The sequence below is a fragment of the Pseudorca crassidens genome, chromosome 1, assembly GCF_039906515.1.
Source record: "Pseudorca crassidens isolate mPseCra1 chromosome 1, mPseCra1.hap1, whole genome shotgun sequence".
In the NCBI taxonomy this organism is placed as follows: Eukaryota; Metazoa; Chordata; class Mammalia; order Artiodactyla; family Delphinidae; genus Pseudorca; species Pseudorca crassidens.
The window spans coordinates 37,604,736-37,627,081 of NC_090296.1; the positions used below are offsets into that span (position 1 = coordinate 37,604,736).

General features: G+C 40.4%; 1 protein-coding gene and 1 pseudogene across 1 annotated transcript in view; both read right to left on the bottom strand.

The window, feature by feature from the left end:
* The window catches only part of PPP1R36 (protein phosphatase 1 regulatory subunit 36), a 32,674-nt gene extending 10,584 nt beyond the window's left edge, over positions 1-22,090 (bottom strand). The window contains exons 1-7 of the mRNA XM_067698667.1: positions 22,083-22,090; positions 20,536-20,769; positions 10,503-10,589; positions 9,884-9,981; positions 9,718-9,784; positions 7,386-7,484; positions 2,489-2,623 (exon numbers count right to left, since the gene is read on the bottom strand). Of these exons, the coding sequence (XP_067554768.1) occupies positions 2,489-2,623; positions 7,386-7,484; positions 9,718-9,784; positions 9,884-9,981; positions 10,503-10,589; positions 20,536-20,769; positions 22,083-22,090 (728 nt within the window). The remainder of the gene's footprint in view (positions 1-2,488; positions 2,624-7,385; positions 7,485-9,717; positions 9,785-9,883; positions 9,982-10,502; positions 10,590-20,535; positions 20,770-22,082) is intronic.
* On the bottom strand, positions 20,874-21,035 carry LOC137207369 (U2 spliceosomal RNA; annotated as a pseudogene).
* Positions 22,091-22,346: the final 256 nt, after the last annotated feature.

Genomic DNA, 22,346 nt, shown 5'->3' on the forward strand with positions numbered 1-22,346 from the left:
GCTCTTTGAGAGGATTCAATATAGCAAAGATGACACTATTTCCTAAGCTAAAGTATAGGTCTTAATACAATAAACAATAAAAGGTTCTTGGTAGATATTGCTTAGAACTTGATTAATAGTGAAATTGATCTCAAATAGGCAAGATCACCAAATATAAGGTTTCTGGAGGTAATACGAGTGAGTACTTGTTTTCAGCTAAATCACCTCCTTTCCAGCCCAGCTCACTGCCTGCACTCCCTGAGGTCCACTGCTCCTCGCCTTTCCTGCTTTGGGTGCCCAATCTCTGTTTATACCTCTATTGCAACAGTCACTGGTCTCCTTACCTGATGACTCCTCCAATAGACTGTATGTTCTTGAAAGGAGAGACCATTTTCCTTGTACCCTGGCACTTAGCACCACGATTACCACAGAGCAATAATGTTTGTTGAATAAAGCAAAGCAAAATACAAGCTGTATAGTTCTGATGTTTAAAAGAGAAAAACTAATCAAAAAAATTCAATAGGAATTCCCTAAAATGGGTTAAAATATTAGAAAAATTCAACATCTAATAAACAAGAAATGTTACAGTGGAAAAAATCACTAATAAATATTACAGGAAAGTTGGCTATTAGTAAAGAAAAAATATCTTAGATTCATAGCTCATCTGATCAGATATAACAAATTTCAAATGGATCAAAGCTTTTTTTTTTTAATCCTTTTTTTTTTTTTTTTTTCCGGTACACGGGCCTCTCACTGTTGTGGCCTCTCCCGCTGCGGAGCCCAAGCTCCGGACACGCAGGCTCAGTGGCCATGGCTCACGGGCCCAGCCACTCCGCAGCTTGTGGGATCTTCCCAGACCGGGGCACGAACCCGTGTCCCCGGCATCGGCAGGCAGACTCTCAACCACTGTGCCACCAGGGAAGCCCTTTAATCCTATTTTTAAAAACTAAGAAAGAAAGGTGAGGAGTTTAGCCTGGAAATGAACAGAATGAACCCAGGAATGCAAGAACTTGTATGACTATTGAATAGCATCAGAAACAAGGTGGAAATGTTCAAATAAATAAAAACTTAAAACATTTTCATAATGTGTAAAAACGTAAATATCAAAATGAAAGCAACAAACTAGAAAAAACAAGTAACCAATCCTTGCTATATGAAATATAAATTATACAAATTCCCAGTTTCCACTTGATAGATGGTTAAAACTAGAGGAGGAACAGGCAATAAATTATTGTACACAAAAAAAGAACACAAACTCTGTAGTCATGAAAAATATTCAGTCAAATAAAATATCCTTAAGATTTTTATATACCTTTAAGCTATCAAAAATACTAAACTAATAAAAACAAGTATGCTTATTGCTTATGGTGATAAAGAATGTTTTAACCTTTTTAAAGGACAATCTGGCAATATGTAACAAGAGCTATAAAATTGTTCATGCCTTCCAGATAAGTGCATTCTGGGTAATAAGCCATAAGTAAACAGTCCAAATGAACAAAGTTATTTATATAAAGATATTCAATGCAAAAACACTGGAAAGCACACAGATGTACACAAGAGGAATGGTTAAGCAAACTGGTATATTATACAACAGAATGACTACAGTTGTTATTCAAAGTGGTAGGTGAGATTATATAAGCAGAATAATAGAAGAAGGTACACAGAAAAAATGTGGAACACAGAAAAGTATGTACAATACAAATATTTGTATTTTGAAAATGTGGGGGAATGTGGAGAGAGAGAAATCATGTATTGGGTTCTTTTCCAATAAAGTTTTTAAAAAATGTAAAAGGTCCGGCCATGACCATGGCATGGATCTTGAGCCTGTTGTGAAACTACTACTTAAGAGAAGGAGATTTGGGGTTAAGGATTGGAGTTTTCTCTCCTGTGAACCCGAACTTTCCTGTGATAAGACACTTTAAAATTTTAATTACAGTAGTGAATGAACTGTTATCCTAAGGTAAAAATTGCCTTCCCACAAACAGGGTCATCTTACAACTCCCACCTTACGCACTTATACCCACAACTGTTGCTGCAAAACAAGCAGCAGAAGGGGAGGGGACACACCCAATACCCGCTTCAACACTGGCCCATCACTCGGCCTCCTGCCCAAGGCAGCCAAGTGGCCCTTGTCGGACAGCAAGAAGCCTTCCTGGCAGAAAGCAAGATTTCATTGAACTGATATAACCTGAGAGAAATTTATACCCAAATAGTAGAAGGTTGTTAAAACATCTGCCACACCTGAAACTAACACGATATTGTAAATCAACTTTAATTTGAAAAAAGAAAAAAATATTTCAGCCAAGATTCTGGGATTCTTCCTATACTCATTTGGCTCTCTCAGACAAGATGTCACATGTGTTTGGGACAGAGTCTCAGCTGAGGCCAGTGATTCTGTACAACAAAAAAGGAACCTTTCTCAGGGGCACCAAAAGTCAAAGCTGAGGGTTGTAAGGATGTGGATCTACACACAAGTGAAGATCTAACAAAATCCTAAGTGGGGACTTACTTTCCGCAGCACATGTGATGCTTATCAGGCATTCCCAAGCCCAGGACGAGGACACAGTACTTCTGTGCCAAGTATTTCTGTGCTGCTTCTAACTTACTGATAATCAATTCCATCTCTTTTTTCTCTACAAGGCCCCTGAAAAGAAAAACAATAATCTGGATTAATGTTGGCAAATGTCTATATTAATTAGTAAAAAGTCAGAAGTATAAACTATTTTGAAAGAAACCTGAGTCAACACACCTCACTTATCATTTCATTTATTTTATTTGAGCTGTGGCAGAGAAAGTTCCTCAAAGCCCTTTGATATTTATCATTGTAATCAGCATCTCAAGTTTATGCTGAATATTCACTTTTTTAATAGATTCTTTATAAATTGTATATGTATCCTCAATTTTATACACAGGAAGTCCTAATTTATACAGAACAGCTCAACTAACAAATTCCCTATACTAGTTTCTGTGGCAGTTAGCAGCCAATTTTCCTGCTGTTTTGCTAGAACAGCCATGGAGACTCTTTCCCACCTTAGCTTCCCCTGGGTTTCTGATGTTATTACTAAGTTCGGGGGCTCCATGTTTGAACTACTCGATGTTTGTCCACCCTCAGTTCTGTGTTTGCTAAGGAGGCATCTGTGGAATACCACTCTGGGAACTCTGGCATCAATTACAATCACCTTGCTTCCCTGTGAAAACACAGCCCCAGTTCCAATTGAATTGCAAATGTACTTTCTAAAAGGCAACGTGTTTTTAGGTTACAGCATGTCTGAAGCCTAATTTTAGACATTTTTGCTGTACAGTACAGTAGGAAACATTGCCGACAATACATTCCAATGATTGCTATTGAAAAATGAAGTGTCACTAACTTTGTCCCTGCCTTTTTATTTTCAGATAGATAAAAGCCAAACGAAATGCACTCTAAACAAGAAAGACAACCTGCCCCTTCTGATGTTAACCACTAGACTGACTGCATGAGGATAAGCTGTGGGGAAAGGTGGTGGGTTTAAGGATAATACGGATGTTTCAAAGCACAAAACATTATCACTGTGGTGAGAAGGCCTGTGAGTAATTGGAATAAAATGAGTTTCTGGAATAGATAAGGTGGGTTCCAACTTTAAATGCCCAAATATCATATAAACCCAACACACACACCCACGAGCACCCCGGTGACAATCACTGTGCCTGCCTCCCTGTTGCCTTCCCTCATCCTCACCCCTGCTTTGCCAGACCTGCCTATAGTTAATTTCTTCTTCTGCTGTTGAAAACAAAGCAAACCAAACAACAACGAAGAAATGCTTTGAAACGTTTCCGCCAATGGTTCTCAAGTTTTAATATATGTAAGAATTGCCTGGGGTATTTGCTAAAAGTGCAAATTCCCAAGGGCAACCCCTCTTCCAGATTTTGGTTCAGTAGGTCTGGGTAGAGCCTGGCATTTAAAATAAACACAGGGGTCTTCCCTGGTGGCACAGTGGTTGAGAGTCCGCCTGCCGATGCAGGGGACACGGGTTCGTGCCCCGGTCCGGGAGGATCCCACATGCCGCGGAGCGGTTGGGCCCGTGAGCCATGGCCGCTGAGCCTGCGCGTCCGGAGCCTGTGCTCCGCAACGGGAGAGGCCACAACAGTGAGAGGCCCGCGTACCGCAAAGAAGAAAAAATAAATAAATAAATAAAAAATAAACCCAGGTATAACCCTTTGGAAAAATTTTTAGTAATAATTTCAAGTGCCATACAATTGGTCATAAACTTTGATCCAATAATCTCTCCTGGAAATTTATTCTTTGTAGAAGATCATCCAAAGTTAGGGGAGAAATCTAACGCATGAAGATATTCAATGCCATTATTATTTATCTGACTATCAGAAAAACTGGAGACTCCCAAAATATATAAAATAGAGGGATAATAGGAGTAGTAATACAGGCTGTAGTAATAGAGCCAAGTACTATTTAAGGATTTGACATTAACCTAACATATGAGTCCCCCCGTGGGATTGAAGCCAGGCACCAAAGTCTGTACCCTTAACCACTATACTACATTGCTTCTTAATAGGTAGGTCAATAAGTTATTAACATACAGTAGCTTGATGGAAAGTTATGCCACCATTAAAAATTATGATTACAACGATTGTAATAACTTGAAAATACTTATGATGTTTAAAACTGCATACATAATTGTACCTTTGTTCAGAAGATGTAAGTCCTAATTACAAATGGATAAACTCAGGGACAGAGAGCCGAGTTCATTGGTAAGGGATGTGGGGACACCACACAGTGGTTTAGGCAGAGACTTTGGAGTTAGAGACCTGGATTCTAGCCTCAGCTCCATCACTAACTTGGCATGTACAACAGCCATTTAACCTCTCTGAGCCTTAGTTTCATCATCCGTTAAATGGGGATAAGGTTTTTTCTTCTGGAATTAGGGCATTTAGTCATCTAAGACCATCAAAGTGTATCTTTAATATCCTTCTGTAACTCTTCCTGCTCTCCTCTCACAGGTTATAGGCTTTCCTTCCAAGGGCCAACCACTAGGCTAAGATAATATGCATTAACTCATCTAACCTGGACAATAACTGTAATGTGAATGCTACTATTATCCCTATGTTATACCTCACTATTTTGACGGAAATTAATTTTTTTCTTAAAGTTATTTATATCCAGATATCTCAATGTAATTTATATTTGTTTCTATTATAATAAATAAACCAACTGACTACTGGAAGCTTGAAAATGAAAAGTTGTTATGCTTTTTTTAGAATCACACAACAGAACCATTAATTTTAAGGCTTGGATTTTTGTCATTCTGTAACTGATTCCTTCCATGAAAGTCTACCATATATCACTGGGTTCTAATAATTTTTAGTATATTTTATTTTATTATTTTTTAATAATTTTTGAAATTTATTTATGGCTGCATTGTGTCTTCATTGCTGTGTGCGGGCTTTCTCTAGTTGTGGCGAGCAGGGGCTACTCTTCGTTGCGGTGCACAGGCTTCTCATTGCGGTGGCTTCTTTTGTTGCGGAGCATGGCCTCTAGGTGCGTGGGCTTCAGTAGTTGTGGCACGCGGGCTTAGCTGCCCCGCAGCGTGTGGGATCTTCCCAGACCAGGGCTCAAACTCGTGTCCCCTGCATTGGCAGGCGGATTCTTAACCACTGTGCCACCAGGGAAGCCCTTTAGTATATTTTTAAAATAACTAAGAAACCTTTCTTCTGTTATCTATTTCTATAAATTAAGAAATTAAACAATGTCTTTGCTTTTTTAAAAAATTTTTATTGGAGTATAGTTGCCTTACAATATTGTGTTAGTTTCTACTGTTCAGCAAAGTCAATCAGCTATACATATACTCATATCCCCTCTTTTTTGGATTTCCTTCCCATTTATGTCACCACAGGACACTGAATAGAGTTCCCTGAGCTATACAGTAGGTTCTCATTAGTTATCTATTTTATACATAGTATCAAGAGTGTATGTATGTCAATCCCAATCTCCCAATTCATCCCGCCCCCCCAACGTCTCTGCTTGATTAGCAACAATCCACAGAATTAGAAAAAAACATACAAAATATAAGCTAATATGCTATCAAAATCTAATAAATTTCTTCTTTGTAAATAGTTAAGACTCCTCAAACCTTCTGAGCCCACAGCTGGCTTGAGCCCATTTGCTTGCTACCACAGAAACACTTCATGTTCTCTGGCTGCTCTGCTAGATGTTGCATATTATAATGGCTTTACTGTAGTAGTAGTGTTTGAATTATTTATTTGGTTCTTTACAAAACTGCTATCCCAAGACATTTATCTATCCACAAAATTTTTCAAACTGCTTGTTTATATGCAAGGATTTTGCATTTTGAAAACATTCTACAACAACAAATTGATGACTCTATCCAGCATTCCTAACAGCAAAATCACTGGGTCGGTTCCACATATACTGGGGAGGGCAGCCTGGGCACTGGGAAAGTTCCATGGCTTGCAAAGTTCACCAAACCTGAGAGGCATTGTTCTGCTCTGGACTCTGAGTTCCCAGATTCTTGCCCTGTATAGCTCCGAGCCACCTCCACCTAAAGTGATTAAATTCTTCACATGTAGCCTAAGAAGTCGTTTTCTTCTATGATATGTAATATCATTTTGGTCATATCTGTTAATTTTTTAAATTCTTAGTTTTTTTCATTAGATGCTTACAAAGCCTTTAGCAAGAACTTTGTAAGCAAGACAAACACAGAAACAATATCTCTATCTGCACTGTCCAATATGGTAACTGTGAGCCACATGTAGCTACTGAGCACTGACTGTGGCTAGTCTAAATTGAGGTATATTGTATTTGTAAAATAGACACCATTTCAAACACTTACTACAAAAAAGTAAAGTATTTCATCAATAACTTCCTAGTATTGACTACAGGTTGCAATGATAATATTTTTGAGTCATTGGGTTAAATAAGATATCTTGTTAAAATTAATTTCACCTGTATCTTTTTACATTTTAAAAATATGGCATCAGAAAAGTTTAAATTACATATATGGCTCTCACATATTGGGCATACTCTTCTATTGGGCAGTGCTGGTCTATATTATTTGCAATATTTAGTTAACAGAATACCCATCTGAATTATTCAGTGAGCCTTAAAACTGGTGAACCCCTCCCTGTAAAATGTTTTAGCATACTCCAAGATTTTTAAATTTCCATCATCTCTTTACCCTAGACAAAAGTTAGTTTTAATACTGGCAGTGATAAAGCTTTAAAGTGCACTACAGGGAATTCCCTGGCAGTCCAGTGGTTAGGACTCGGTGCTTTCACTGCCAGGGCTCCGGGTTCGATCCCAGGTCGGGGAACTAACATCCCGGAAGCTGGGTGGCGTGGCCAAAAATAAATAAATCAATCAATAAAAATAAAGTACACTACAAGATTCTACTTACACCACACAGCTTTTGGGTTTCTTTTCCTGTGAGATTTTTTCCAAGTAATAATATAAATAGTACAACAATGCCATGAGGAAATCGTCAAGGTTCTTATTCCTATGGGGAGATTAAAAGAAAATAATGAAAACATATTTCAAACATAAAGCTTGTCATAAAAAAATATATGGGCACACAAGAATAAGTAGAAACACGTTACCATACCCATCACACAACTAATTTACCATTTAAAATTCTATCTACTATAACTGTTGAAGATATAAGAAACCTGATTTTCATAAACAAAATTTTTTGAGAGGTCACAACTGAATTATAGTTTTGCTTACCAATTAGTTTTCATTTTTAAAGTGTTTTTATAATACAGGTAATTTTTTGTTGTTGTTTAAAAAATGTACACAAATGTGGGCTTTCCTGGTGGCGCAGTGGTTGAGAGTCCGCCTGCTGATGCAAGGGACACGGGTTCGTGCCCCGATCCGGGAAGATCCCACATGCCGCGGAGCGGCTGAGCCCGTGAGCCATGGCCGCTGAGCCTGCGCGTCCAGAGCCTGTGCTCCTCAATGGGAGAGGCCACAACAGTGAGAGGCCCACGTACCGCAAAAAAAAAAAAAAAAAAAAAAAAAGTACACAAATGTAACAAGTAAAAAGACTCTCCCCTCACTCCTTTGTCACTATCCTACTCCTTAGTGGTAGCCACTGTTAAGAGTTTGGCATGAATCCGTCCTAAACCTTCTAGAACATAGGCAATCACATATAAGGTCCTCCCCCACCAGCACACATACACATGCATGAATATATGCCTTACTTTTGTTTTTTTTGGTAACAAATGGGATAATGCGGTATATACAAGTCTTTGCAACTTGCTTCTGTCACTTACCTGTGTAACATGGACCTCTTTCCATGATACCATGTATAGATTTTCCTCACTTTTTTAAACAGGTGGATAAAGTATGCTATAGCTCATAATTTATTTAACTAATCCTCTACTGATGGATATTTGGGTTTTTAAAAAATATTATAGACATTGCTGCAGTAATTATTCTTATAGCCACATCTCTGAGTAACTTCCTAGAAGTGAAATTGCTAGGACATAGAATATCTGCACATAAAAGTTTCATAAGTTTTGCTCTCCAAAAAGACTGCATCGATTTACAATCCTATCTCATTTGTTTTAAAACTAGAAGGCTTTGTTTTCTTTCTAAATTTTCTTACAAGATTTTTGCTGCTTCCTTTCTAACCCCAAATGGAAATTCTTACTCTGGCATGCATTCCTTAACCATACCTTGAGAGCAGGATGAAGATGAGCATTGCAGACTTTTTTTTCACAGTATTGATAACTACCTGTCCTAGGTTGGGTTCTCCCAGAAACACACCATGAGACAGATTTGCGAGTAAGTAGTTTACTAGGAAGTGATCACAAGAAACATCAGTAGGGGAGTGGGGAGGTGAGATGGAAAGGGGATGTTAACAAGTTCGTTATCACTGTGGACCAATGTAGTTCAGTACCATGAGGGACTCTAGGAGACAGCGTAGAAAACTTAGAGTTATCCTGACAGATGGAAGCTGGGATATTTATCTACCAACTCTCCCTCCAGCATATCACTGATTGGAGGCTGCTTCTCGGGCACTGACTTCCTAGTGCCCCAAGCTTGTCCTGTAGCCCTGCAGGCAGGCTGAGTGTGCTCCTGCCATAGAATAAAGCTTCAGGCAGAGAATCTCAGGTGTTTGCCAGATGCGGCCTTTACTGAATGCTGAGGGAGTCTGTGAGCGCTGCCCACAGCATAGGATACCCAACTCCCACTGAGCACTTACAAGTGCAGCTGCCAGGAGAAGCACCTTCCACGTACAGCCACGTGGAGACACCATTACTTCCAATTTTGTATCCAAGGAAACTGAGGCTCGGGAAGATCCCAAAGCTGCCCCAGAGTCACACACCTAGTACTTGTTGGGGCTAACTAGTGGAGAAAACTAACCAAACCTAACTAGTGGAGAAAACTAACCAAACCTAACTAGTGGAGAAAACTAACCAAACCTAACTAGTGGAGAAAACTGATCTTCAGTAAACGAGTGTACCCTTGAACCAACACATACATAGCGCAGTCTCAATGGGACTCTGACGACGTGCTCACCATACTCCTTGCCCTGGACTTTATTGGGGGCTCCTGTAACTTCTGGCTTCCTCTCTTTGGTCTCAGTCTTGGAAACTGAATCCTGAGAGAATGGCTTGCATAGAGCCAGCCCTTTCTCCAAAGATCAGATTTGTCATCACTTATCAGATGGGATGATTTCAAAATAAAGGATAAAAGATCTAAAATGTCTCACAAGCATTACCTACCTCAGAAATGTTGTAAAAGAACAGATATGCTGCATCTCAGTATCTTGTAGCAAAAGCAAAGCAACATCTGAAAGGAGAGAAGATGGACAATTGAAAGAGGGACAAAGAGCTGCCTTAGAGGTTGACACCAGGTAATACATGTAAGGATGATGAAGCAGTTACTCACATTTAGCATCGAGGAGTGTAACATTGCCCTGCTGACTTCGTTTCTCTAAGCCTTTGGGTGACTTGTCGTCTCTTAAAGCAAACCTTTTATCTGTCAACCTGTTTTGGGGATATAACAGTCTATAGTAGTGCTTTGAAAGGTTTTAGTTGTATTTTACCTACCCTGAGGCACATGGGGTGTTTACTATAAAGTAAGGAGACCCTGAGTGTCATGTGTGGGTTTCATTTAATGTAGGATCATTTTGGAATACATTTTATTAAACATTATATTTACTATGCTAGGGGTAGGAGGAATGCACACTGCCTTACATAAAAGGTAAATACCAATGTGATCCAAAATAGATCATTTAAATCATCTATTTTTGGCATAGCTATCATTTTCAGATTTTTTTTTAAAGAAGCTGAAAATTTGCTAATAGCCGAATTATCACAGGGATACATCATTGGGATGATTGTAACTCCCACCATAACTGTGAAATAGTGCATGTTCCTTCCTTGATGGCTATTTGCATTTCAACCTAGGATGACGGGAATGATATTTTCTTAGAGTCTGCAGAGGCTTAAGCCATTCTGCTGAGAGGTGCTATCAGCAACACTGCCATGGTGCTAAGTTAAGCTACCTGTCTGAAGCTGGACCATCAATTTCAGCAAAGTGAACAGCTTTGCCTTTCTTTCCTCTTTCTCTGAGTTCTACTGCAGGTGTAAAACTGTAATAGAAACGAGAAAATTAGGAACTGAACCTTTTCCCGGGGGAAACTAATCAGAGCATGACCATAGCTCATGGAACCTGAGGACCAGCACATATTGTGAGTGTCCTGGAGAGAATCTGAGGCACAGCTGTACTTAATTCATTTATTTACATGTGGTACAATCATCTAGAAAAAGATGAAAAGATCAGACTTTACGTATCACTAGCCCCCTGAATACCACCATACACAAAACATTTCCATCTGAAAATGCTGCAGTAACTTCAGAAGAAACAGTAAGCTCGTGATCAGTTTGGAAGGATTTTTTGATTTACTGAGTACTTGTTATGTGCTTCTAAGCATGACCTCATTCAATCTTCACAGCAACTCTATTAGGAAAATATTACTATTATTACAATTTTTACATATGAGAAAGATTGAACCTTAGAAAGATATTAAGTAACTGGACCAAGATCACTTAACAAGTGCCAAAGCCAGGACCGGGCACAGGTTCTCTAGCCACAGAGCCATGTGTGTACCCGCCAGGCAGTCCTGCCCCCCCCCCCCCCCCCCGAGCAGCCACCTCGTTATCACTGCTGTGGACTCTTCTAGAAGCTTGAGGATCTCGAAGAAGGTTTCAGGACCCTTTACTTAACTCAGGGTTGCTTTGACTCTATAGTTTTTGTACAAGAATTACCAAGCAGTAATGGGCCTAACTAACAATGGACCACAATTAAGCAACAAATAAATGTGTACTGAGGCCATACTCTGTGTCAGGCATTGCTATAACATTGAAGATAAGTGGTGTCTGATTACAGTCAATGCACAGACTCTCAGGATTATCAGCAAATGCTTAATAGGAAAACAGAGAAAAGCGTTTTGAAGACTAGCAGGATGTGGTTCCTGCCTCATAGAGAGTTCATTTTCTAGAACTGTGGTGTCTACCAAATACATTGGTTTGGTGACCATTGTGGATTATGACGTTTATTTTTCTGCCTGAAACAATGCCATGTTGATAACACCACCCAGAAGCTTAATCTCTGCCCACAGTTACATGTCTCTCTGTCAAGTTTAAGCATAGATATAGTAAGTAGACGCACTTTTCCCCAGATTTTAGTCATTCCCTAATCATGCATATATACTCTTTATCATCTCTTTGTCAACACAACAGTTTTGAAACAACTTCCTTTAAAATTTTTCTGGGATTGGTTACCCACAAAGTCATCATTTTAGAGAAATACCTCCCATGGGAATGATAAAGTTAACCAGTTTGGTACTTTCTTCTTCCAGGAGTTTTTGCCAACATCCTGGCAATATTCAGGTTGTAGAGTAGGTTAGAATCTAAAAGCATGTACACGATATCACCTCAAGGGAATGATTTTTTGTATTTTTCTTTCTTTTCAGACCACTGGCACCAAGTTGGTTAGTGGATGTAGAAATTTCTAAACTTTTCATTCTTTCTTGTCCTCTTCTTATCACTGGTCTCCAAGGATTGGGTATTTAGAGGGAAGGTGTGCTGAAATACTGAGGAGGTGGCAGGAAAAAAGAAATGAAAGGATACCAAATGGTGATGGTGGGTACCTCCAAAGAGAGATGGGGCAGAGAGGAGGCGTAGTGATGAAGAGAGCTATCTTCCACAGCTGTACACTTCTGTATTATTTCAGGTTATTTTAATAACAAGAATGTATTGATTTATTACCTGTGTTCCTAAAAAAAAAAGTTGATAGAGGTATAGAGGAAGAAACAGTACATTGTTGATACATTCTATTGACAGTCCATTTAGATAGCCTTTAACAAAATCCTCAATTCCCCCAAACATTCAGACATTTTCTAAGAGCTCTTTGAAGTCCATTCTACTTGCTGGATATCTAATGTGTGGCATTAATAGAACCACCCTAAACAAGAACACAAAGTTGTTTTCAGTTTTCTCTTGGACCGTCACAACATTCTGGCCACTTACAAGCCATTGGCTCTTAACTTTCCTAACAGGCTAAAGAAAACTCAGGTCACCAGCCCTTCCCAGGGTTTCTCTTCTCTAGAAGATGAGAGAATATAGATAGAAACACCCAATTTCAGTTAGTGTCAAATGAAATTGCTTCCCTCCTAACCTTGCCTCAGTCTCATCCCTATAATTCAACATTTTTTGCCCTATTAGTTAGTTTGCCTGAGTTGATTTGAGACAAGAGAGCCTTAAGATAAGGAAAGGATACATTTGGATCAGGTCTATGAACTAAGTCAAATGAACTTAGAATTATAAAATCATAAGATCATAGAATTTGGGGCTTAGAAGACATCTAAAAGATCATCTGGTACATGGCTATCATTTTACTGATGGAGAACTAAGGCTCAGAGAGGCTGACCATGTCTCAATATATGAAACTTGCGGCAGGTAGTGCCTGCTCTTAGGCAGTAGTCTGGCATTTACTGCGAAACCTCTAGTCCTTATTCTCTGACCTCTGGACACGTCTTCCCACACTTGCCTGAGTGGCTTTTCACTTGACTGAAGTCATTCTCCGGATCAGATGGTGAGATGGATGTCTCTTTGTGAGTGTCCTGCCATAGCTCTAAAAGCAGCCTATGCTCACAGTGCATTTGGAATCACTACGAAGCATCACTAGTAACAATTAAAAATTGTCCTTTGAACTGCACCTCTGATTGGCTCCCAAACCACAGTCTGACCTAGGTCTGTACCTCCTTCCGGTCTCCGTAGTCTCCCTCTCAATCTGGCAACACATTTAGAATCACAGACCACACTGTGTTGATGTGATTTCCTAATGTCACAGCACAGTCACATCATTTCCCTTTGCCCTGAAATAAATGAGAAAAAGCAGTCATATTTTCTCCTAGAACCCACCACTAAAATGCGGAGGGCTGGACCACTCCTGGCTTCCACACCAGTGAGAGCTCTTCAGTGGTTACTAGAGTCTTTGGTTAGGCTGTGTTGAAAAACAAGAGAAGTTCGAGGCTTCTGGAGGTGTAGTTTCCTTGGCTGTATGTCCTCAGGGGAGTCCACGACCTTGGCAAACACTCAGACAGGCGGCTGGTTCTCTCCCAGCTGGGAGTAGGGGGCACTTGCAACATGAATGCCTAGGACTACAGACACTGTGTCAGAGAGAAGCATGCCTTGTTGGTTGGCCCATTACTTCCCCATTTAAAACCTTTCAATCCCCCCCACCCCTGACCCCACGTGGCCTCTGAATAAAGTTTAAATTCGTCAGCACGGTCTGTAAGACCTTTCACGATCTTGCCCTGGTTTAAAACTTCTACTTCCTCTCTTAACACTCGCCTGGAGCTCTACACCCAGCGTACTGACCACTTGCAGTCTCAAATGTGTCTGGGGCTCTGCACGTGCTGTTCCTTCTGCCTAGAACGCACTCTCCTACTCCACAACCAGAGCTCCCTTTGCCTTGCCAACACCTTCTCCTCCTCAGGTCTTAGCGCCTCCCCTGGGAAGCCCTCCCTGTCTCTCCTGTCCACTGGCTTCAGGAAATGCCCCCAATTAGGTACTGGGTCAGGGCATTTGGGTGAATGCAGGTTTCCGGAGCCCCGGCCCAGCCCAGTGTGGCAGTGGTGGCAGTTACTGAGGAGGGAGCTGGAAAGGGAGCAGCAATCTCGGGGGAATGAGTCAGGGTCGGTAGCACTGCTACCAGAAGATTCTCCTCCCAGTAGTAGCCTGGGAGGGTCTGGTTTACTTTCAGTAAGGAGAGCGGCATAGATATATCTTCCTGCACCTTCAAATTCCCAAGCTTTCCTGTCTCTATTACTTCCTTCCCACCATACTCAGCGGAAACTCTGCTTCTACCTTTTCCGAGCTAATCTGCGCTCTTGATCCCATTCCCACTTTCCTTCTCTTCTCTTCCATCTCTTCTTTCTACCCAAACAAACTCAAAATTTTCCTACCTTTATAACAAAAGCAACAAAAGTCCCTTCCCTTAGTACTGGATCCCCTAAAGGCTACTGTCGCTTTCCTTTTTCACTGGTAAACTTACTGATGAGAAACTAGCAAAAATAGAGTACTCTTTATCTCAGATTCTTCTCCTCTAGCTACTGTAATCTGATTTCTACTCCACTGCCTTCCTGAAATGGCTTCTCACCTAAGTCCCCAGCGACCCCTAAATCCAAAGGCTTCTTTTTGCCCCATCCTGAGCTCTCTTTAGCATCTGACATTGCTGACCACTCCCCACTCAAATTCCCTTTCTTATTTTGCCTTTGAAGGCCTTTGTGTGTCTCAGGGCTTTCCTCCTGACCCTTCTAATCATGCTTTCTCTTCAGTTAGCTCCTCTTTCTTTGCCTGTCTGCTATTTCTGAGGGCCACGTGAAGATACCTTTCAAAACCTTAAGACATGCACACCGATTAAGAGACATATCAAACCAACTGTAACGTATGGAAATTGTGTGGATCCTGACTGGAACAAATTTTTAAAATATTAGACAATAGGAGACATCTGGATACAAACTGCATATGTGACAATGTTAAGAAATTACCTTTTGTATTTTTAGGCTAGTAAATAGTAATTTAGTTATATTTTTTAATAGAGTGCCTTTTTTGAGATATGTACTGAAATACTTATAGATGAAATGATATGATATCTGGAATTTACTTCAAAATAATCAAGGGGTGGAGAAGATGAGGGTATAGATGATACAAAGTTGACCTTAATTTGGTGACTGTTGATGCTATGCTATGGGTATGTGAGGGTTCATTATCCCATTCTCCCTACTTCTGTTTATGTTTGAAATCTTCTGATATAAAAAGTTTTAAATATTTATATTTAGTTAAAATTTTTAAAATAACACTATAAGAGAAAAAAAAGCTGGCCACAAAGTCAGACGTACAATGATTTCAGGTACTGGAATTATCAGTCACAGAATGTAAAATAAATATAATCAGTATGTTGAACACAAAAAAATAAAAATAAGGTGGTAAGCCTTAACACTGGTGCACCGGTGGTCTTTGGGGGCAGAACTGTGGCAGAACTCCCCACTTTCTACTTTGTACATTTATATACTTGTTTTTCAACAAGTATGTGCAACTTTGTAATGAGGAAAAAAGATACGGAAATGGAGAGTAAGTTAAAAATGTATGTGTGTGTATACATACATAAAAGAAGATTTGGAAAGCTATACAATAACTGTTACCATGTTAACAGTCATACTCTTTATGTGGGATTGTAAAGTTTTTTTGGTTGTTTTTGCTTAATGGTATTTTCTGGTTTTTAAAAATAATATGATATTTTAAAACTTATTTCATAATTTTTAGAAGTAGGTATTTCCTAGGCTTCTGGCCTCAGTCAGTTCACTTTCCACTGTAATTCTGCACTGGTCCCTCTCAGGAAAACCAAACCCCTGCTTACTGAATTCTTGACCTGGACATCTCACAGGCAGGTCCAGTCAGCCTGTGGAACGTGCAGACACAGAGGGCCGACTGTACTATGTCATTTTATATAAGGGACTTGAGCATCTGCACATTTTGGGACCCGCAGGGGGCGGGGGTGTCTTAGAACCAATCCCCTGCAGATACCAAGGGCCGACTATATCTTAAATTCTGCACACTGAAAAAGTAACCTTGTTACCTTTCACCCCTCCATAAACATACCGGATCTGCCACCTTCCTTGTCTCAATAGACAATGCTGTCACCCACTCAGTGACCCAGACGTTCTTGCCTCCTTCCTCCCTTTGTCTCACAGCCAATCTTACCAGCTACTTCCCCCGGCACACAAGGCCGGATTTATCTGAGTTGCCTCTAGCATGACTCTTTGACTCTGTTCTCCTGCAAGTCTCCATCTCCCCCTTAGAGTAATGCATAATTGTCTTGTCTCCCGAGTTCTAATCTTGCCCCTCCACGTTACTATGGGAGAGGGCTTTCTAGAGCACAGATGCAATGCCATGACACATGCTCGTAAAGGTTTGTGGAGTGACACCAAACAGAACTGGTGTGAGAACAGTGACTGAACAAGCCTCTGCCTCTGCAGCTTCCATTCTTACCACTGTCTCCTCTCCACCTTCTCTGCCTCAGCCCTGTCTCATCACCACGAATTGGGGTGACATAGTGTCCGCAGCATTGTCTCTGAAAAAAAAGAGCATGTTCCAGCTCATGAGTCCTCTCTGACTTCAGACCTACATTTTAATGTGTGATGGGACATGCTTAGACTTTAAAAGGGAATCAGTATCTACATTTCCAACAAAGCCAAACATTAACTTTGGCCTAAAACATACAAAAGTCTGCTTTTCTTTTCCTTAGCATCACCCCTAGCAGCTGGACTCCCAAGGTAATCCTAATACTCGGGTTTGCCACACAGTTGCTTAAACACAAAGCAGCTCCACTATGAAAAGTTTGCCCCCATCTATTCTTCATGGTAGTCCTTTCTCCATCTTTAACTACACCCAATTTGTGTACTTGATACAGTCTGGTGTTTGGGGGGTTTTATTTTTACACTGTTTAAATTGAGGTATAGCTTCCATTTATGCACTAAAGCACGTAAATCTTAAGTGGACAGCTTGATGAATTTTTTTTTAACATCTTTATTGGAGTATAATTGCTTTACAATGGTGTGTTAGTTTCTGCTTTATAACAAAGTGGATCAGTTATACATATACATGTTCCCATATCTCTTGCATCTCCCTCCCTCCCTACCCCACCCCTCTAGGTGGTCACAAACCACCTAGCTGATCTCCCTGTGCTATGCGGCTGCTTCCCACTAGCTATCTATTTTACGTTTGGTAGTGGGTATATGTCCATGCCACTCTCTCACTTTGTCACAGCTTACCCTTCCCCCTCCCCTTGATGAATTTTCTACTATGTATATACCCATGTAACCACCACCCAAATCAATATAGTCCATTTCCAGCACCTCAGAAGGTTCTCTTGTACTTTCCCCTGCCAGTTGACAACCCGCAAAAAGTAACCACTATTCTGACCTCTATCAATACAGTTCTTTTCTTTTGTCTGTTACTGTAAACTTTTATATAAATAAAATCATACAATATTTACATTTTTGTGTCTGGCCTTTTTCATTCAACATTATGTCACACAATCTACCTTTTAAATCATACCATCCCATGTATATTCTCCAAAATCAAGTGGGGAATATACATGGGAAATCAATCAAGCCATTTTAAAGAATAATTTGGTAACGAACCAAAAGAAACTTTAGTTTATGAATGTTTTATGAATAATAAAGTCAGTGTGAAACTGATATCTGTAAATTCGTTAGTAGGATCATACAGGAAAAAGTGCCACTTGGGGTGGGTTATTATTAGATTAGCACTGAAAAATTAGTTTGAAAAATACTACAAAATAACTTCATTTATAAAGATCAGTACGTAAAAAGTATGGTGCAATTTTTATCATAAGAAGAGAGGATTGAGATGGCCTTTATATATATATGAAGACTGAGAAAAGAAAATATTTGCACTGAAAATTTGCACCCACACTTTACCGTGTATATTTTGACTCCTGTGATTATCCTGTCTGTCTAATCTCAGAGCTATCTTGCTGTCTTTGTCACTCTCACATTCACTAAGTATGATGTTTCAGGAGTTACTCGACTGAATCTTCTGTGACATATCTGAGAAGAAAAATTGAACTCACTGCTGTGGAAATGACAGATTACTCAAACACTGAAATAAATATTCCATGAAATGTAAACTTTTGATTTTGACTTTAATATAATGGTTAGCCTTTAAATTATTCATGTTTAAGTGCTATTAAATATTTAATTATATTTATAATGTAACTATAAATTACATCTGCACAGCCAACTCCTTTTCTGACCTTCAGCCCCATTTGACCAACAGCCTAACAGATGTGTCCACGTCATAGCAACCTCAAACACATCACCAGTTTTGCCTCTTTTATTCTGTATATGGGGGAAGGGCAATCCCAGCCAACAAATCACCCAAGCCAGACACCTGGGAGCCAACCTAAGCACCTACTTCTCCCTCTCCCTTCACTTTCAGGCACTATATGGTATCAATCAATTCTATCCAAACATCCTGCCAATTTCATCTCTTGCATATTTCTTAGTCCTGCACCCTTTTCTCTCTGACTCTGTTTCTTACCTGGATAACTATTTATAAGCCTCCTACAATTAGCCTTCTAATTGGCCCTGTGCCTCTAGTCTTCCTCTGCTTGAATCTATTTGGTTGATTGTACTTGTTCAATAAACATTTGGTGAGTGCCTACTCTGTGAAGTTCTGCAGATGGCTCCAGGGACATGAAGATGACTAAGACAGTTCCGGCCATTGAGGTCTTGCGGTCTATCAGAGGGAGACAGTGTATAAAGTGGAAAGGACTTGGATAAATCTTGGTTCAAAATGTCAGTTCTGCTACTTACTGGCTGGATGACTTTGGTTCAGTGGCTTAATCTCCCTGAGCCTTGTTTCTTCATCTATGAAATGGAGATATTAGTGCTCACTTTCCATGGCTGTTTTAAGACTCAGAAAAATAAGCAAATGTCTGCGATATAACAGGTGCACAGCAGATAGTGGCTAGTTTTGTTAGTTTAGTGATACACTTTTAATAGAGTCAGTATTTTCTCAATGGAGAATTAAAATTAGTTTTTCTAACCTAATAATTTTACCTTGTAAAATTTACGGTCTACTGCAGCAGGTATAATATATGGTCCCATTAATGTAAAACTCTGTTTCTATAACTCAAAAAGGCAATTTTATAAAGTAGTTAAGAATATGGACTGTTAACCAAGTAGACCTAGATTTAAAACATCTTAATCACCTCTGAGCTGTGTGATTTGGCCAAGTCACTTAGTTTCCTTCTAACTTCTTAACCCTTTGACATCAGTTTCTTCATCTGTAAAAGTGGATTAACACGCAGCTGTTTCAAAGGGTTGGTAAACTGATTAGCACGGTGTCTGATACAGAGGAGCAGCTGATAAATGTCATAAGAAGGGGATATCAGGAAGGCTGCCAAAATGGTTATCTCTAGATGCTGCGATTGCAGCAGATATTTATTTTATTCTTTATACTCTTCTGTGCTGCTTGAATTTTTTTATCCCAAACACACGTAATTTTCGTAAAAGCTATAATAAAGTTTTGTTAAAATTTACCTTCTGAATTCAAGAGTTCTGGTTTCATCTTTCCAGTACCACATCCCTAATCGTAATCCCAACTGCTGTAAAATGAAATGATTGCAGCAAAGATAAAGGTTCAGTTTACAATCCACATGTCACAATGAACTTTTAACAATAATTCTCACTAGTTGCTATTTAACTCTATTCAATAAAGGTGTAGAGTCTTAAACTGTTTTTTTTTTTTTTAACTTGAAGCCAGGATTTTATCTTTTTTGATTGTTTTTGGGTGTAGTTTCACTAGAAAGGAAGGAAGGGAGGAAAGTAGGGGAGAAAGGAAGGAAGGGAAAGAAGAGAGGAAGGCTAGGAGCCTGTGTCATCTCACCATAGTAATTTACTGATTAACTGGGACTCAGACCACAATAAACTGGTGCCCAAGGCAGCCCCAATCTTTCAGAGGAGTTAGACAGCAACTCTAATTCTGACCCCACCCTTCGGAGGAAGTGGGCGAAGTACCAGGTTATCCTTTCCAAGCCATGGTAGCGACCAGCCTCCAGCCTCTCCTCTGGGGATCCCACCCAGGGCAGGACCGCTTCCTCCGCAGGCCGGCTATTTATTTTTCAGCCAACCAATTAGAGGTGGTGCGGTGGAACTTTCCTATACCTAGGTATCTGTGGGGGGAGCCGGAATTCAATTCTGACCGTTTGCCGAACGCACCTCCATCGTCTGGTTTTTGTAGACAACTAAGCCCAGGTCTCCTCGAGTGAGGTTCGCCCCAGGCTAAGGCGGCACCCCTGCCTGGGGAGGGCGGAGAGCAGGGCCTTGGCCGAGGGAATGGAAGGCGTCGCTGCACCGCCACCGAGCCCCCGTCGGGCGCCGCGGGCGGGAGGGGGTCGGCTTTCCACCCGCCGCAGGCTGGGGGCGGCCCAGGTGCACTTACATCCGGCTAGTCGGCCTGCGAGTCCAACCGCCGCCTTCTCGAATAAAACTCGGGCACACGATACGTGGCCTTCCGCTGGCCGCTTTAGACCGACCGTCGCGGAGGCAACTAACCGCCCGTGAGCGCTGAGAAACCCCGCCGACGTTGGGCGGGGGCGGGACCCTGCTTCCTCCGCGGCGGTGGCGGGTGGGCGTCACTGCTGCCCATGCTGACACCTTTGCCTGCTGTGGCTCCCTAGCGTCTCACAGCAAAGCCGCACCGGGGTTCCTTCTTTAGAAGTCCGTTCTTCGTGCCTTCCCACCGAGAAGTCAACTGCGTCACTGTTTTTTTGTTTTTAATTAGAATAACTTTTTTTTTTTGGAGTGGACAGAGCAAGCTCCTATTCCAACTCCCTGCTCCAAAAATCCACTTAGTATGTTATCCTCAGATAGAAGATGTATCAGATATTAAACTAATAAGAACAGATACTACACTTGATCTTAGCCAAAAGGTCTTCAGTTCCTTAGGGAAGCTTCCCCTTTGTTCCAAAGTTTAATAGCACTAAATGAAGTTCAAATCCAGGTTAGAAAAATAAAAACAAATAAAATAAAATATAAAACATACAGGTTGGGACTAGGTTAATTTAGGGCGGGGCGTGGCAGGAGGGGAGCAAGGGAGGAAATAAGGTTTTCAAAACTGGGTTCTGCTGCATAGCTAGATGTGGAACCCACTTGAAGATATCCAGATGAGGGGTTTACGAGGCTCTTTAAGGAGTAATGTGTGTAACGCATCACCCTGAGTAAGTACTCAAAATTAGTGTCTCTCAAAGCAGAGAAACTTGCTTTGTATCAACGGGTTTTCAACTGATATTTCTGTATTTACACTTTTCAAATCATGTGTCTTGTAATTTCTTCTTGCAACTGAGTTGATATGCAGATTGTTTGGTATTGTTTTCCTTCCATCACTGATGTAAGCAATGCTAGATGACACTACATGACTGGGAATGCCTAATATATTCTGCTTTTGTTTTATCCCCACAGCTTAATTAGCGTTAAAGAGATGGTTAGTAAATAGTGATTGTATACTCACATAAACTTTAAAAACATAGCAATAGATATCCCACTGCTTCCCCTTCCCTCCATCCTCCCAGTCTCACTACTTGGTAACACACAATCACTGGTCACAGTGGTATAAAACTGTAATCACCTAGATTCATGTTCCACTCACTTGAGTCCACTGCTGGTAGCTGTTCTGGTTGGCTCAGATATAAGGAAACCCACCTGTACGCTGGCAGTGCTGCTTTCAGGCTGTAGCCTTAGAGGCTGGCTTATTACAAGATGACTCACTTAAAAAGAATTTAGCAAAATATCCCAATCACCAAAAGCTTTTCTCCAAGCAGGGTATTTAACTTTGGGTGGGAAGAGGAGAAATGATAAGTTGAAGCTCCAAAAAGGACTGAGAGAGACCAAGGACTCTGGATGGTACCCATTCCCCACACTTCCAGGCAACTTCTTCAGTTATCTCAGTGAGTGAAGAAATGCTAATAGAAAACCAAAGATCTTTTATACCTTACCATGTTTAACTTTAGGCTATCTAAAATACAAAACTAAGGTAAAAATAAAAGCGTTGAGAACTCAGAACAATGACCTACAAAGAAGTTACATGACAAGTTACGTCACATGTGGTAGAGGGACATAATATTTAAAGGAAAGCCTCGATAGCTCTTAAGGAACCATCTTATATTTCTGTATCACTAGGCCCTAACAAAAGAGGGAATAAAAAAATTGTTTTTATGGCTTTAAATCATTATTTATTTTAAAAGTGACCCACTC